Source organism: Glandiceps talaboti, chromosome 14 (genome assembly GCF_964340395.1).
Source record: "Glandiceps talaboti chromosome 14, keGlaTala1.1, whole genome shotgun sequence".
NCBI lineage: Eukaryota > Metazoa > Hemichordata > Enteropneusta > Spengelidae > Glandiceps > Glandiceps talaboti.
The window spans coordinates 6,483,808-6,500,335 of NC_135562.1; the positions used below are offsets into that span (position 1 = coordinate 6,483,808).

Genomic DNA, 16,528 nt, shown 5'->3' on the forward strand with positions numbered 1-16,528 from the left:
TGAATCCAAAACTAATATTATTTAATCACAACTTCAAAGTCAAGTTCAGAATCTGACCATATTCTCTTTAATCTGTTTTGTTAAAACTATGCTAACCAAAAAACCTTGTAATTGCAAAACTTTACAATCTATTTCATAGTCTTCATAGTCACACAACTTGTCTTGTGTTTGTAATACTTACCTTCTCACTAATTACTGGTAGTAACATGCTTTCTAGTTGTCCTGTACTGTGGTTGAACACAAAATGTTTCTCTTGTTGTGGGGGGATGACAAACTGCATCTCCAAGTCCTCTCCATACATAGTTGATGTAAATGTGAATCGGTGTGTTCTTGCTTGTTGTGCCTGACATTACATCAAATTCAGTAAAAGTGTTAATTTGTTGAAATAAATGTCTTCCATTTACTGTGTCTTACGTAATAATCTACTGCTGGCCGTAATGGATTATATTGGTATTACCATAGTTTGCATACAGTATCACTCAAGATTATCAACAAGTTGTGACATCATCCATTACACTGTGACATCATCCACTATTTTATGACATCATCCATTACACTGTGACATCATCCACTATCTTATGACATCATCCATTACACTGTGACATCATCCACTATTTTATGACATCATCCATTACACTGCGACATCATCCACTATCTTATGACATCATTGATTACACTGTGATATCATCCACTATTTTATGACATCATTGATTACACTGTGACATCATCAACTATTTTATGACTTCATTGATTACACTGTGACATCATCCACTATTTTATGACATCATTGATTACACTGTGACATCATCCACTACACTGTGACATCATCCACTATTTTATGACATCATTGATTACACTGTGACATCATCCACTATCTTATGACATTATTGATTACACTACAGGATGACACTGAATTGAATTGAACTGATTTTATTCACCAGATACAAAACCAATAAAAGTGTGTTTATTTCAAAGAAATTATCAAGGTAATACATCTGGTGAGGATCACAGATTCTGAAATAGTTGAGTCTGTGACATCATCAATTACACTGTGACACCATCCATGATCTGATGACATCATCCACTATCTTATGACATCATTGATTACAGTATGACATCATCCACTATCTTATGACATCACTGATTACAGTATGACATCATCCACTACACTGTGACATCATTGATTACACTGTGACATCATCCACTCTTATGACATCATACACTACACTATCACCCATGAGGACTTACCTCTGGTAATTGTACATCTTTGTAATGTTGACACTGTTCACAATGATGGAATGCATTGTGTGCACTATACTGTGACATCATCATAGATGTGGTAGGTCTCTCCACTGGACCTGTTGCACCTGAAAACAATAAGAATACATAATTACTGACATCATCACAGATGTGGTAGGTTACTTCACAAACTTAGTGACATCATCATAGAGGTGGTAGGTCACACATTTAGTGACATCATCATAGATGTGGTAAGACTCCACACATTTAGTGACATCATGCAATGGATTATATGCTCCTAAGGGAGTTGAAGATGTATAAAGGGCTGTTGTGTTTCTATAGGTCTGTGCTGGGTGTAATAATTGTACTAATGTTTTGAATGTGTGGGAAAGCACCTGGCAATATTACTGTGTAGTTCACTTACTTTTTGGCTTCATATTGGTTCCATTAATTGGACTGCATAGTGACAGTTTACCTAGATGAATGGTTGCATCAAACGGCAGCTGATTAATCAGTTCATAGTCAGGCCATTTAGCTGACGGACTTTGTGGGGGCTGTGAAATACTGTCAGTTTCTTCCATGTTAATTTCTTCTTCATCGTACACTTCAACCTCTTGGAGACGGATCAACATCCGGGAAAGTACTCTGGCAAAGTGAAGGAATGCACCAGTTTTACCAACCTGGAATTTCAGAGGGAGAAAACCATATATAAGGTGTTAAAACTGTCTGACTGCAATAGAAAATTTATACGACAGGAACTGAATTTTCAACACTGCACTGTACGATTAATTTCTTGATCATTTACTGCGACTTTCAAGGTCAAAGTTATATTCTTTCATGATAATCAATCATTTTTTACGAGCATCTTAACAGTGTATGCCTTTTATAATAATGTAAATGTGTATTTGCACAAATAAAAGTAACAGGTAAATGGAAATGCTCTGTGTTCTGTGGGTGAAAGCTAGTCAGGGTTTTTTGATTTAATTGACATCATCCACTTTACATTTTTTTTTGTGTACGTGGAATGTAATCATACTGTACATAACACGCCATATTCTGGTTACCGAAGTTCCGGCCATTTCACACGTAAAATCACATGAGGGTGCACAGATTTGGCAAAATGAGGGTTTTAAGTTTGGTTAAGGCCACTGAATGTATGACCATGTACAAAGCCATGGTCAAAATGTGTATAAAAAGAACTGTGTATACTTAAAAAAGCATTCACAGTAGTGGTACGCATGTTTTTATTTTGGTACTTCCCACTAAAACAGTACAATGAGAACACAGAAATGAGTGGCAATTTCATGTCTGTTGTCTTTATGCTACAATACTCAACTATTTTCTGACCCTGGTTTTCGACCCCAAAAGAGTTTGTGAACAGCACTCCTAGTGGCCAAACCATGAAATCTTTTGTCTTTCTGATAACCCAACTATGGCATATTTACCTGATGTGGTCCACACAACAGTAATCTCCTTGGATGATGTGACTGTGTTGTGGTGTCAACTTTCCTCTCGTAGTCATAGTGATAGTTTTTAGGCTCCGTCCACTGTCTGTAAAAGAGACTTCTCATCTCGTTAGACATACTGGGTTGGAGACTCGGATGTACGGCTGACACCCACACAGTGTCACGGGTTGCAGGGAGGTTGAGATACGTCAGTCGGTCTACTGAGTGGTGCGTGTCTGGCTTGAGTACATTCATGGCTGCTTGCGACACTAAGATGACGGGCGGCATACCTTGAAGCTTTTTCGCGTTCGCGTCATTATTGTCTTCTTCTTCCTCCTCCATCTCTTCATCTGTGCCAAGTTTCCAATCAATTCTCAACATCGGTGGCGGACTATCAGAGAATACATTTTTGTCTTCGCTGCTCTCGGACATTTGTTCCTCTACTTTGACTTGAACACTGTCTGTCGTAGCTGGTGTTGATGCCACATTCATTGCTGGTCCTGGTTCTCGGTGTGGCATATCTAATGGTGCCTTCAGATGCATCTCCAGGGTTGACATGGTTGAAGTATGTGTAGTAGTAGCCAAATCTTAAGAAAATAAGAAATTTAAAAGTAAATCAAAGCACACATTTTCCAAAAGCACCATTAGAATTCAAGTCACAATGTCAAGAATGGTATTTCGTAATGAAGAAGTGTACATGTATATGGGCAATGGGCACTAAGATCTTTGAAAAGCCTGACTTGATTTTCATTCTGGACCCCACTCACATGACTAAACATACACACAGTCATCAACAGTACATAAAACAAATTAATTCTTTCAAAATTATACCATTAAAAATGAGAAGACATCTAATCAAACTGCCTGAGAATGCTCTCAACTTCAGCTGTGAAATACTGATCAGAAGTTTTCATACAATGCTATGAGCTGTTTCTGAACAGCACTCCTAGTGGTGAAACTATAAAATCTTTTGTTTTTCCAATAAGCCATGATTGTGTACTAGAAACAAGTTTGGGTAAATTTAGGTGCTGTTGTAATAACAAAGAGTGGTAAAGTGTTCAAATAAGTTATAAGCATATGTCTCCTGCAGATCCGTTAGTACCACATGATGAGTACATAGATTCATAGAGTACAAAACTGAGACATGCAACAAGGGTGAAATATCTCTCTTAATATTCATTCACCAAACTGCACACAACACACTACAGCACATGCAAACAAAAAATGTCAACTTTGGGTGTTCATGGGTCTCCCTACCTTCAATCTCTGACCCCCAATCTAAGACGGTGGACTAAGTTTCAATCTAACGAGGTGCAGATATCTAGGTTGGCGCCCCCAACAATACAGACTCAATAAACTTTTGTTTTCTATTTCTCATAGCGACTGAGAATGACAAACCTGGCTGTGAGTGTGATGAGAGAGTATCTCTACGTCCAGCCTCTCCATCCAACAGTGAACTCTTACTGATAGGCTCAAGAGCAGGTGGGACAGGTAGAGACACATTAGCAGGTTGACCAGGTAGGGGTACGTTAGCAGGAACGGACTCTGGTTCAGCTTCTTCTCCTTCTGTGTCATCGGTATCACTGTCCTCCTCCTCACTGAGTTCACACACTGTTACTGCTTTATGGACATTTCCTATGTCAATATATTGGCAGACTAGACCAATCTCCTGTTCCACTGTTGTTCTATCCAGTACTCCACTGTTGACTAGACGGAGATCGCAGTACCGTAGAGTTCTGATAGAAACAGACAGAGTTACAATTTATTATGATTGTCCACATTTTGTTGTTAATTTCACCCTCTGGTGAAGTGAAGTTCAATTTAATTAACTTTAATTACTGTGTGAAAGGACATCATGCCATTTTATCATGATGGGGTGTTAACAGAGATTGATAGGACTTCAATAATTACTCTAACTTTTGAAGTCATTGTGAAATAAACTGTGCCCCTAAAACTGATGACATCACACACTTACTTGGGCATTCTCCTAAAACTGATGACATCACACACTTACTTTGGCATTCTCCTAAAACTGATGACATCACACACTTACTTGGGCATTCTCCTAAAACTGATGACATCATAAACACTTACTTGGGCATTCTCCTAAAACTGATGACATCACACGCTTACTTGGGCATTCTCCTAAAACTGATGACATCATAAACACTTACTTGTGCATTCTCCTAAAACTGATGACATCATAAACACTTACTTGGGTATTCTCCTAAAACTGATGACATCACACACTTATTTGGCTACGGTTCCCCTAAAACTGATGACATCATAAACACTTACTTGGGTATTCTCTTAAAACTGATGACATCATACAATTATTTGGCCACATTTCCCACTAAAACTGATGACATCATAAACACTTACTTGGGCACTCTCCTAAAACACTTATTTGGCCACGTTTCCCCCAAAACTGATGACATCATACACTTACTTTGGCCATGTTTCTCCTGCAGTATGTTGACCTGATAATATCATGATACAAGGTAAGTCAGTCAGGTCTTCGTAAGTTTTGGGTTGCCATGTTTTATCTCCACCATGCCAAGTCTAGTAGACAGAGGAACAGAATTATAATACATGACATTCATTCATTTAAATACATAAGTAAAATGTCATAAAAGTGAGTAACAAGGCTTAGTAAAAGACATTGCGCTTAGAATATCAAGGAGTGGTTGAAAATCCACAGATTTTTAGAGGTGATTTTAATTACACCGCTAGTTTCAAGGTGTCTGAAATATGGGTCAAAACATTCTAAATCCCCATCATTTTCCCAAATTTTTCACAAATTATGATTGAGGAGGTACAGTATAATCATATTATTCCCCTAAATTTTACCACATTCAGCCGGAAAATACTCATGACCTAAGGGTTGTCATGACTCGTCTGGTGACTCATACTGACAAGGCCCCTTAGGTCACTCATATTTTCCTCAATGGAGTGAAGACAAATATCAGAGAATAATATCTCTAATAGTCAGATTGTTCTAGTCTTTCAGTTTTCTTTACACTCACCTGTAGTCTAGATATAAAATGGTCATCAATACTGAACTCTGTTGTCATAGAACTTAACATTATGTCAAATCTGTACTGTAACCCCAGCTTATCTCGTACGGAGCGTAATCTTTCGTGCGCCAACAACGCTAGCTGGATTGACGGTATACGGAGTAGTACCATACTTCCTTTGCCTTGGTTACTTTTCATCGGCGAGTTGACCATTTCTGCTAGCATGTTGTAAGTTTCTGTGGTGGTATCCTTCTTGGTGCCCCGTATACCACATAATGACATCAGAGCTGACGTGTACTGACGGATTAGGAGATATGTTCGGATAATCAAACTGTACAAACGTGGGTATCTGTTGACAAAAAACAGAGACAAAGACATTGAACTATCTAACATCTACAATTGGGTGATTATACTGCCACCTAGTGGTCAACTGTGTAATTATGGAAATTGTCATTCTGATGTGGATCGTCAACCAAGACAGATTATACCGCCACCTAGTGGTCAACTTTAACTATGGAAATTGTCATTCTGATGACAATTTCGTCAACCAAGACTGATAGCAAGCTGAATGTTATGTACTACGTTTAACTGCTTGTAATTCATTGGTATCTGTTAGAAAAAAGTAAAGATAGGTAATATCATTCATACATACAAACTTGTATTTGATAATACAGTAGACCCTCGCTAACTCGCGGGTGTCCGGGTCCATCAAGAAACCCGCGACTTAGCGAGGTGCTCATTATATATTCATAACCACACAAAAAAACGTAACACGTCAGCTTTTCTTCATTCTTCAGTAATGTGCTGATGAAACTAGTACAGTACATGTTTTTTATGAGTGCAAGTTCAGTTCGAAATTTATTGTGATGGACGCATGGACGTAATATTGTAACAGTCCTGGGTTAACAGTAAATCTTTGAGGAAGATTATCGTACAATTGTGTGACTCTCAAAGCATCAATCGCGGCTAGACTTTCTTTTTTGTTTTTTGCACGGTCGACAAACTAACAGTACAACTTACAAGCTCACGCCTGGCGCCCATGGTAGGGCCAAGAAATGCTGTTGAATTTCCGGGTTGCGGAAGTGCAGTTTTGACTTTTATATCGTCGAATAACGGGATTTGTTTTATATATTCTAAAACAACAACTACTTGTTTATGTTTCTCAGTACAGTAACATTCCTAAATGATGGGGTGGAGTTGAGAAATCGCAAGGTTCGGCAACATGTGGCATGATGCATGATGTCGGTAGATAAACATAGAGACGCAAGTGATGAACATATTCAGTTATTCGTAGCCCGAAATTTCGTTATATAAATGACGTTTTTCCTCAAAATTTTGAAGAAACAAAACGTTTTTAGGTGACTTCTAAATCAATCAAATCAAATCAAACGATATATTAATGCGAGACAAGCTTTAGTTATTAATTTGTTTTTGTGGACAATGTTCGAATTCGACTGACGAATCCTGCGACTCGAATCTAACACGATCAATGCACCGTACACCAGCCTAACGAAAATGGTCGACATGTTTTTTAACTAGCCGAGAAGTGCATACTAGTAAGGAACTTGTGAGGAAGTCCGAATAAATAGAAGTCGATTGCTAACATCAAAGTCAAACCGCGACACCTCTTCATCGAAACACCAACGAGTTTGAAATTGGCAGGCGTGCCATTTGTTTAAAAAAAATACACAAAGAGGAGTTCCGAAAACAATAGGAAAACTAAAGAAAAAATGGGATCCAAGGTGACACCCGCGACTTAGCCGAATCCGCGATTTACCGAGGCGCGAGTTAGCGAGGGCCCACTGTACTGGGAATGTTTGTTTTCTACTTGGTGCATGTAGCATATCATGATTGCTGAAATATTCTGAATAATGCATCAGCCCTATCCCCTCCCATAAAACACGCACACGCGCACGCGCGCGCGCGCACACAGACACACACACAGACACACACACACACACACACACACACACACACACACACACACACACACACACAGCTATGGAATGGCACGGAATAGCCTGTTTTTACTTGCTTTGTTCCCAGTCTCAACAACCACCTTTAGATTATGTAAAGTGAACATAACATTTTCTCTAACCGATTACAATGAAATACAACAACTTACGCTTCTAACAATGTATCAGCCGCTTGTTCAAAGGCAGGGTCATATCTCAACAAAGGTAGTTTTCCCGTCCACTCCGTTGTTTTGATGTAGTCTTGAAGACCAAAGTACACCTTCTCAGGAGGTGGTACATTAGTCATCTACAAGTAGACAGAAATCTAGTGTTACATGATTACATAGCAATCCTATCATGTCTCTATTTATACAGCTGGGTTGACTAGTGATTCAAATCTTGTCCAATTTTAGCCATTCAGAAACAAGTTTGAACTGCAGTGCAATACTGAAAACATTATTGCATATAGTTTACCTGCAGGTAAATCAAATGAGGGTGTGATCGTACAATATCATTTTAATGGAAATTAGCCATTTCAGATCAACGTGTGTAATAATAATAAAACACTGTGCCACGTGAGTTCCAGTGTGGGTACTCAGGGATATTTGCACTCATGCTTGCAGTGTTTTCTGCTGCACATTCACTCACTACGCTCGGGTAAGTACTGCTGCAGAGAACACTGCAAGCACTCATGCAAGTACCCAGTGTATGCCACACTTGCACTCATGCATGTCATGGGTTGTGTGATGGGTTGTGTCATGTGACTACTAACCTGATTAACACAGGTTGGCATAAATATTTCATTATGTGGTGGCAGTCTTGACTTCTTGGTCTGTAGCACATATGGCGTTGGTGTTACTTGAAGGGTGAGTACATTAGGAGACTCTAATACTTCCTGACAGTTGATGTATCGGTCTGCTAATCCAAGGGGTTGTGCTCCAAAGGAATGTCTATCAAAAAAACAAACAATACATACATGAAATGATGCTACTATAATTAACACTTGAAAGTAGAGACGTGTATGAGAAAATTTACATAATTAAGATTTTGTAAGCTTCTTGAAGTGCGCCCTCTATGGTGGAAACTTGCCAGTCTAATAGACAGATGTTCATACACTTTAAGTTCCTTATTTCTGTCTACAAACTTTTCCTTTTGTCTCTTATTACAGTTTTGGGTGGAATGATTCATTCTCATTAGAAGTTACTAGTATCAAATCAAAGTTTTGTTCCAAACACAAACTTTAGTTTATATCGCCCTCCGTCTCTGTTAAATGACAATTTAAGTGCCCGGATGTAAACAGCTTCCTTCATGCCCCTATTAGGCTCATGTCATACATTTGTAACTTGTCGTACTAAGTTTTCAAAACGTGATCTGTGTGTCTGTAACAGCTTACCTGTTTATATCTATGTGTGCTTGGTCTTGTATCAGTACAAACAGTGTGTAAGGGTACGCCTTCACTCGCCGCACAAAGTTATCAAACTTGGTCTGTGTGTCTGTTGACTTGTCGCATCTCATGACATACTTCTCGGCTAATTTGACTGAACTGACTTCTTCCAGGCCAAGGTCAACAAGAAGGCCTGTTAAAAAAATGGTGCCAATGGCATTGTAGTACAACTGACAATACTGAAATCCTTGCTGCTACTTAGCTTCCAACAATATGAGGGTTATGTCTTAGTATTCGTATACATTGTACCACTATGCTCACATCAGTTTACAAATATTATTCCTGGCAGACCTACAGTGGTACAACACTATGTTATACTTCCTAAACTTATATCACATCAATGATGTACACATGTTACCATGGCACAGTTCCCCCCCCCCCCCTTGTCATAATACTTCACAACTGTATCTAAAGCCATAATAAGGATGTTATTCCCCAATATTTGTTTTTCATTCAGCCAAGGAAAATATAAGCGGCCTTTGTCACAACCATTAGGCATTTGAAATTTGAGAAGGCCACTCTAACCATGAAGACTCTATTCTACTGATGCTACGTACCTGATTGGGCCAACCGTTCTAGTGTTTGATGATGTAGGACCAGTGAGGGCGCTGTTATGATAAGTAGGTCAACTTTACTGAAGCGACCTAGGTCAAGAGCCAACTGATCTGAGTCGGCAATGGCACATACTTGAGATAAGACTTTCATAGCCACTGCAATTTGTACTGGATGAAGTTTGAACTCTTCAGCTGTAGTGTCTGCAAAGATGAAAACAGAAAGCTGATTATTAGAAAGGTAGATGAAAGAGAAGGTTCACGCTTGAGAGACGTTTTGGCATTGTAACCATGAATATTTTGACTTTTTGAAAATTACGGAAATAGGTACCAGTGACCATAAAAGACTGGTGTGACAATAACATATATCTTGTTGTGGTTGAACAAGAAGTCAAATCTGATTTAAAAAAAGGAAAATATTGGAAAATCTTAAATATGTGACGTTTCTGATATCCTCAAATTATTTTTTAATTTTCTAAAAGTTTATTTGATGGTATACATCTCGACAAGAGATGTGTTGCTGTTAAAAATGCTGAGCTATTAGAATAATCAATTCTACATTGATAAATCATGAAATGAATTCTGTATTTTTTGATTGATTGTTGTATAATGTAAACCAGCTGCTATGTTAGGCTTAAAGGCCTACTCGGCATATCGTCATATCAGTGTAGTAAGGTCATACATGCTATGCAATTGTATAGGCAGATATGACCTTACAGCACTGACGCGACGTAGGGGTCGGATATATATATATATATATATAGGGGTCGGACTGAAGATGACACTCATTATATCAGATGACTTTGACAGTGTGACACACTCACAGAGCTCATACAGCACCTATGAAACTGCCATTTTAGAGAATATTACCGATTTTTTATCTCCTAATGTTGGACTATGGTATTATGAATATACTGGAATGAAATCTGTCATTGTATTTTCGAAAATAGTTGCATTTTGGGGACTGTATTCATGAAAATGTTGGCGTGATACAAACTGGAAGCGCCGAGACACTAACCCAGGATTGAAAATTTGCCCTTCAACATGATGGGACATACAATAGCTAAGACACAAGTGACAAACAGATCAAAATGCATCAAGGTGATGTCTGGTACAGAATCCAAACATTTTGATTTCTCTGTCATTTTTGAAATCACGTATATCTATCAGCATAAAAAAAGCCTACATTATAATTACATTTCAAATTTGAATCTTTCAGAATCAAAAATCCTTTTTATAACACACAACACCAAAATAAAGTAATTCCACTGTGTGTCACAAATATGAACACTGTAAATGATAATGGCACAGACTGAAATCACTTCACTTGGGTGTTACTAGATAAAAATGTATACATGCTCCTTACTTTGTAATGGGCGGACTGGCGTACTTGTGGCTATATTCTCTGCTACCTTCTCGTCTTTGTTACCGTTGAATGGTAAGAAAACGTTCTTCTTCAGTGCATTAGAAAATTCATCCAAAAGAGCATCATGGTCGACATTTTCTGCCAAAAAAAATATAATTCTTTGTCAATTTTAGCTTTCTGCAAAATGAATTCATAACTTTCTAATCAGTTCAATGAACAAATCACTTTAATGAACAACGCCCTCTTGTGGTAAAAATTGGCATGACGTACACAAATCACTCATTCACTTTTAGTATTTCACTGTACTACCACAAAATTTCCTACAAATAGACAACTATTTTTCTTGTTAAATATTCTATTTTTCTTGATATTGTTAAAACTTGACATTACATTTGCGAGACACAACCCTGAGTATGGAAGAGCGCCCTCTAGTGGTAAAACTATGCAGTGACATAAATCAATCCTATGTAACTAATTTGAATATTCATGAATCCTAAAATCCTCCGAACTATATCTGTGCATCACACAAACAACTCTGCCCTGAGAAAACCTCTTTTTTGTTTTCCAACACAGAGAAGTAGTACAGCAACAAAGTTAATAAACTCATGGTAAAGTACGATCCCTAATCGTCTGGTTGCTAGACCCATTAGGGCCATTCTGCTTACTCTAAAAGCGACTGAAGGTCACCACTGAGGGCGCTATCCCAGACAGAGGGTACTCATCACCTTTCAGCTTTATTCGGCAACCCCCACAGCTTGGATCAAACTTCAAGACTAGATCCCCAAGAGACGTGATATTGAAATATCTGAAATACTAGTAATTTCAACGGTATACCTGCACTGTTTCTTTTGAAGTGTGTATGCAGTAGATGGACCTTCCCTGTGATAATCTGATAACTGATCTCTTTGAAGCATTCTGGGATTGAGAATCGACACTCTAACAACATACGTGCTTGTAATGGACCTATAGGAGAAAAAAACAAACAAAACATGCGACAAATGATTCACATAGTGTACATTATCAAGTGATTATCAACTTCACATTTTACACCTTACAAACATCACAGGGAATGCCACTCCAGGAAATAGATGTATTTTCATAAACTTTGGGTTCTGGAGAGTCACTTCATGATGTAGCATCACATTAATATCATTCGGTTGCCAAGGAACATCAGAGCGAAACTTTTCTCTCCTCTACTGTAGTCTGTACTCTCAGAGGGGCACACATAAATGTGTATTAGATGAACAATGCATATTCATGACTATCTGATGGAAATAAGCACTTAGGAGTCACGAATATTCAGTGTTCACCTAATCCATATTCATGTCTGAATGAGCTAATAGTGTATCACTGCAAGAATAGAGGTGAAAAAGAGTTTAAATTTGGTATTTCTTGGCAATCAAGTGAAATTCATTTGATGTGAAATCATGAAATGACTCTCCAGAACCCAAAACTTAATATGTAAATAAATTTATTTCCTGGAGTGTCGCTGCCCTTTAAACTAGTCTCCTGGTTAAAACGTGACTACAAGTAGTAGAGACACTAAAAGATGATTGAAATTTTTTATATTTTTTTTTTGTTCTTCATGGACACTTCTTTAGTCCAACTGATAATCTATTCACAAATGGATGGCAACATTTGGTTCAGTTGCATTGCCATGTAATAATGTGAATTGAGATCTAATGACAGATGGATGGCAACCCTTGGTTGAGTTGAATTGTCATGCAATGATATGAATGTCAAATTCAACTCCAATACATGTCAACAACCACCTGTGAACAGAACATTTTACTTTTTTGGGACAATGTTTTTTAGGTATCTTGTGTGTCTGCAGTAATGTTTTCATTTTTCTAACCAATCCTATAATAAGAGGGTTGTTGGTCTGCTAGGTCAGAATTTCCTATCAAATCACTTACCTGCTACAACAACACAGAATTCTGTTCCTCTCTGTCTTGATACGTGAATGATAACAAAGTAGAGTGGTTTTTTAGTGATTGGATGGTTGTCGTTAATTTGTCTCATGGCTTCATTCATACCTTCCGCTAATGACACCTGTTAACAAAATCAATAGTCATTTGTAATGTGTAGTACAGCAACAAACAGGAAGATAAACCATAATGCATAGAGTGTATGTATGTATGCATGTATGTATGTATGTATGTATTTATGTGTGTGTATATACAATGTATGTATATATGTATGTATGTATGTATGTATGTATGTATGTGTGCGTGTGTGTGTGTGTGTGTGCGTGCGTGCGTGCATGTGTGTGTATGAGTCTGTCTGTCTGTCAGTCTATGTGCAGGTATCTGTGTTTGAAAATGCTTAAAATCATCTAGCACATCTGTTCTACATTCAACGACATAGTCCCAGGTTGCTGTCACAACATTAATTCACGTGAGAGATAGGTCTATGCACAGATGGATGAAATATGAGTCATTCCTAGATCTCATTCTGGGCGTGTCTGTTGGGATTATTAAAAAGATGTTCTCTTTGTTCACAGTGACTTGATACATGCAGGAATAACTGAATTTCAGCTATTTCAAAATCAAAAGATAACAATGGAGACGTATTAATGAGCCACAGTGTAATTGACTTTATGCTTAAAACAGTTATTTTTAAGTGTCTACAGGACATCTGGGGAGAACAAAGTTAAATTTACACCTGTGGTGCAATAGTGACATTTGAGGGTGACAAATATTTCTACCTGTGGTACAATAACTTTGACTCTTCCATGAGATGTAGATGCTGCCATCTTGGTTAACCATGGCAACTGTGCCGGTGCTACAGTTACAAACTGTGGTGCTTGTGGTTGCATGGCTCGGTCACGTGGTCCAGTTTCTTGTCGCGCTTTCAAGAATGCGGCATCCAGCTCTTCACGACTTGGAACCCGCGTACCTGTAAAGAAAACATAACTTCCTTAGTCCTATGACAACCTATGGTCTTCATACACACAGATACTACATACCCTAGACTGCAAGATTAGCCGTTGAGGGCGTTCTTAGCATCCCCTTCCACAAATGACTGAAGGTGATCTGTGTAACTTCCATTCTGCAACAAATTGTTATTGCAGCCAATCATATCACTTCTTTTCAGTTTATTGACAGTTACATCCTGTATGTTCACGCCCACACTGGACATGGTGTGCATGATCAAAATCAGATAAAACAGCTGATAGCTCTCAGACATGTGTGAATGGTGATATGATTATATTTGGTCCAATGGCTGTAACATTCTTTTATTCATGATGAGAGTACCCTGATATGTCACACTGGGACTCGAGTATGCCACACTAGGAGTCATGAGAGTACCGTGGGCATGCCACACTTGGACTCATCCATCACTGAGTTCTGTTAAATTACTAACACTTACCAAGTTGAACCAAATACTGAACGGTAATTAATGCCATAGTCTCCACACTCAGGTTGGGGGCACCAAGCAGACCCAGAGAATCCAACACTGGGGGCAGCAGTTGGGGTAACTTGAAACAGTCAAGGAACAATGGACTGACAACAACATCTACGACATTGCCATGGAATAATGGCATGTTACCATGACAAGGTAGAATCACAGGCTTACATCCTGCTATGTTGATGAACACAGAGTCATGTGCTGTAGCTGTCGGTGGTGGAGGCACAAAGTTGGGACGGGTCAATGGCAAACGATGACCTACAAGGAAATGAGACAAAGTTAAGAAATTCATCAGTTTTCAATATAACAAAATAGTTCCAAGTGAAACCCCCTCGTATGAAAATGGATTAATCCACTATTTAACGCAGACTATCAGAGAGGATAGAATGGTGCAAGAAGAGGATAGCTGATTACAAAGGGATGGGGGTGGAGGGGTGGGTATGAAAGCACTGAAGAGTAGACCTAAGAGGATGTCAACTTGCTGGAAAGTACATACAACTATACTTTCATATTGTACTCCTTGAAAATACAGGCAACAGGTGTCACTCTTGTTACTGTTTACTAACCACTCAAAATGAACCTTGCAAAAAGCTTCACATTGGTGAGAATAGTTGAAAGCACGGAGCTGGGAAGAGGAGAGGAAAGAGTCTGGAGAGAGAGGAGGAATTTAGGTGGGAGAAGTAATGGTAAGAGAGGAAAAATTCAGGACCATTGATTGGGAGGGGAGTCAATATAGAAATGAATACTGGAAAGATGATCAAGAAGAGAATTGAAGAGAGACAAATTCATCTTGCACAAATGGCGTAAATCTTACCATGTGTATGTCTGGCTGAAGGGAATAGAGCCTCGTCGGTGCTGAAACAACGTGATCTTTTCTTCAATGGTGGCTGAGTTGAATCGCCTTCTAACATACTATCACTTTTATGGCTTGTCATTTTATGCTGTATCAATGGCGGGCGTATTTTTATACTGGAGCTTGGAGATGGTGGTATTCCATTAGCTGTAAATCAAAACAAAGTCACATTAAAGATGCACGGTCTGTAATAGACCATTCCAGACTACAAACAGGAAATTGAGAACACAGCGCCCTCGCCCAGATTGGGGTATCATCACCTCATTGTACTGTTTCTTAAGAGCTTTATCTCGTGGTATTCTGTAGAAGTGTAAATCAGGGATGTTTTTTGTATTGTTCAGACATCCAGGAAAGCAGCAGTGCTCTATGATTAACCAAGTAACCTATACCATGTATACCCCCAAGGTACAGATAGACAGGAAATAGAGCGCCACCATGGCGGCAAATTTTGGAAAGGCCAATTCCTGTGGAAAACAAGCTTTTACTAAAATAGCTGATATTGTATACATGAATTATATATCCATGTCATATCTTTCTTGAATTATTGTACAAATAGATGTGATAGCCCTTGAAGTTCCAACGGATTAATATCATAAACTGACAATTACATACATTTGTAATTACTAATCTGAAAGGTGGTTTCTTAATAAACCACTATACTTACCAGCAGAGGGTATGGCAGGTACATAATTCCTCTTTCTACATTCTGCAAAAAAAAAATCAGTACCACACACAGATGTTATGAACAACATAAACACATCTCAGTCCTTCACTACTTAGGCTATTCTAGGTGATGGTACTGTCAAACACAAAGTTCATATCTTCCAAAATTTGTGGAAGACACAGGTTTTGTTCAACTTGTAACCATCATACCCCCCCCCCCCCCCCATTACATTGTATGTCTCTGCATGAATGTCTCATTCCTACATACCACAAGCAAGCAAGCAAACAAATGCGCCTGTGTTTTTTTGTGGGTTGTAATTGAGTTCAGTATCAATTTCTACTCTACTATTAAAATAAGATTTCTAACTGTTACCTTTCCATTCAATGGGTTGCCCTCGTACCAAATGACCTTGTTTATTGGAGATGACATAATACTTGAGGTGTTTCTGTTTCTTGGCTTGAGTTGTCAATTTCAGGTTGATGTGATGTGAAAACTCGGTGAAATATCGAAATCCTTTTTCTCCACATCCTACGCAGTTACCACTGAAGCCTGTGACATAAAAACAATACACAAAAGTTTACCA

General features: G+C 38.5%; 1 protein-coding gene across 1 annotated transcript in view; it reads right to left on the bottom strand.

Annotated features, from left to right (window-relative positions):
- Positions 1-16,528, bottom strand: part of LOC144445893 (GREB1-like protein) — an 80,206-nt gene that overhangs the window by 15,003 nt on the left and 48,675 nt on the right. The window contains exons 6-24 of the mRNA XM_078135535.1: positions 16,318-16,494; positions 15,946-15,987; positions 15,243-15,428; positions 14,390-14,686; positions 13,725-13,915; positions 12,934-13,069; positions 11,852-11,980; positions 11,018-11,155; positions 9,658-9,855; positions 9,050-9,233; positions 8,429-8,606; positions 7,827-7,963; positions 5,711-6,050; positions 5,134-5,246; positions 4,083-4,420; positions 2,685-3,271; positions 1,664-1,919; positions 1,249-1,367; positions 182-343 (exon numbers count right to left, since the gene is read on the bottom strand). Of these exons, the coding sequence (XP_077991661.1) occupies positions 182-343; positions 1,249-1,367; positions 1,664-1,919; positions 2,685-3,271; positions 4,083-4,420; positions 5,134-5,246; positions 5,711-6,050; positions 7,827-7,963; positions 8,429-8,606; positions 9,050-9,233; positions 9,658-9,855; positions 11,018-11,155; positions 11,852-11,980; positions 12,934-13,069; positions 13,725-13,915; positions 14,390-14,686; positions 15,243-15,428; positions 15,946-15,987; positions 16,318-16,494 (3,908 nt within the window). The remainder of the gene's footprint in view (positions 1-181; positions 344-1,248; positions 1,368-1,663; positions 1,920-2,684; positions 3,272-4,082; positions 4,421-5,133; positions 5,247-5,710; positions 6,051-7,826; positions 7,964-8,428; positions 8,607-9,049; positions 9,234-9,657; positions 9,856-11,017; positions 11,156-11,851; positions 11,981-12,933; positions 13,070-13,724; positions 13,916-14,389; positions 14,687-15,242; positions 15,429-15,945; positions 15,988-16,317; positions 16,495-16,528) is intronic.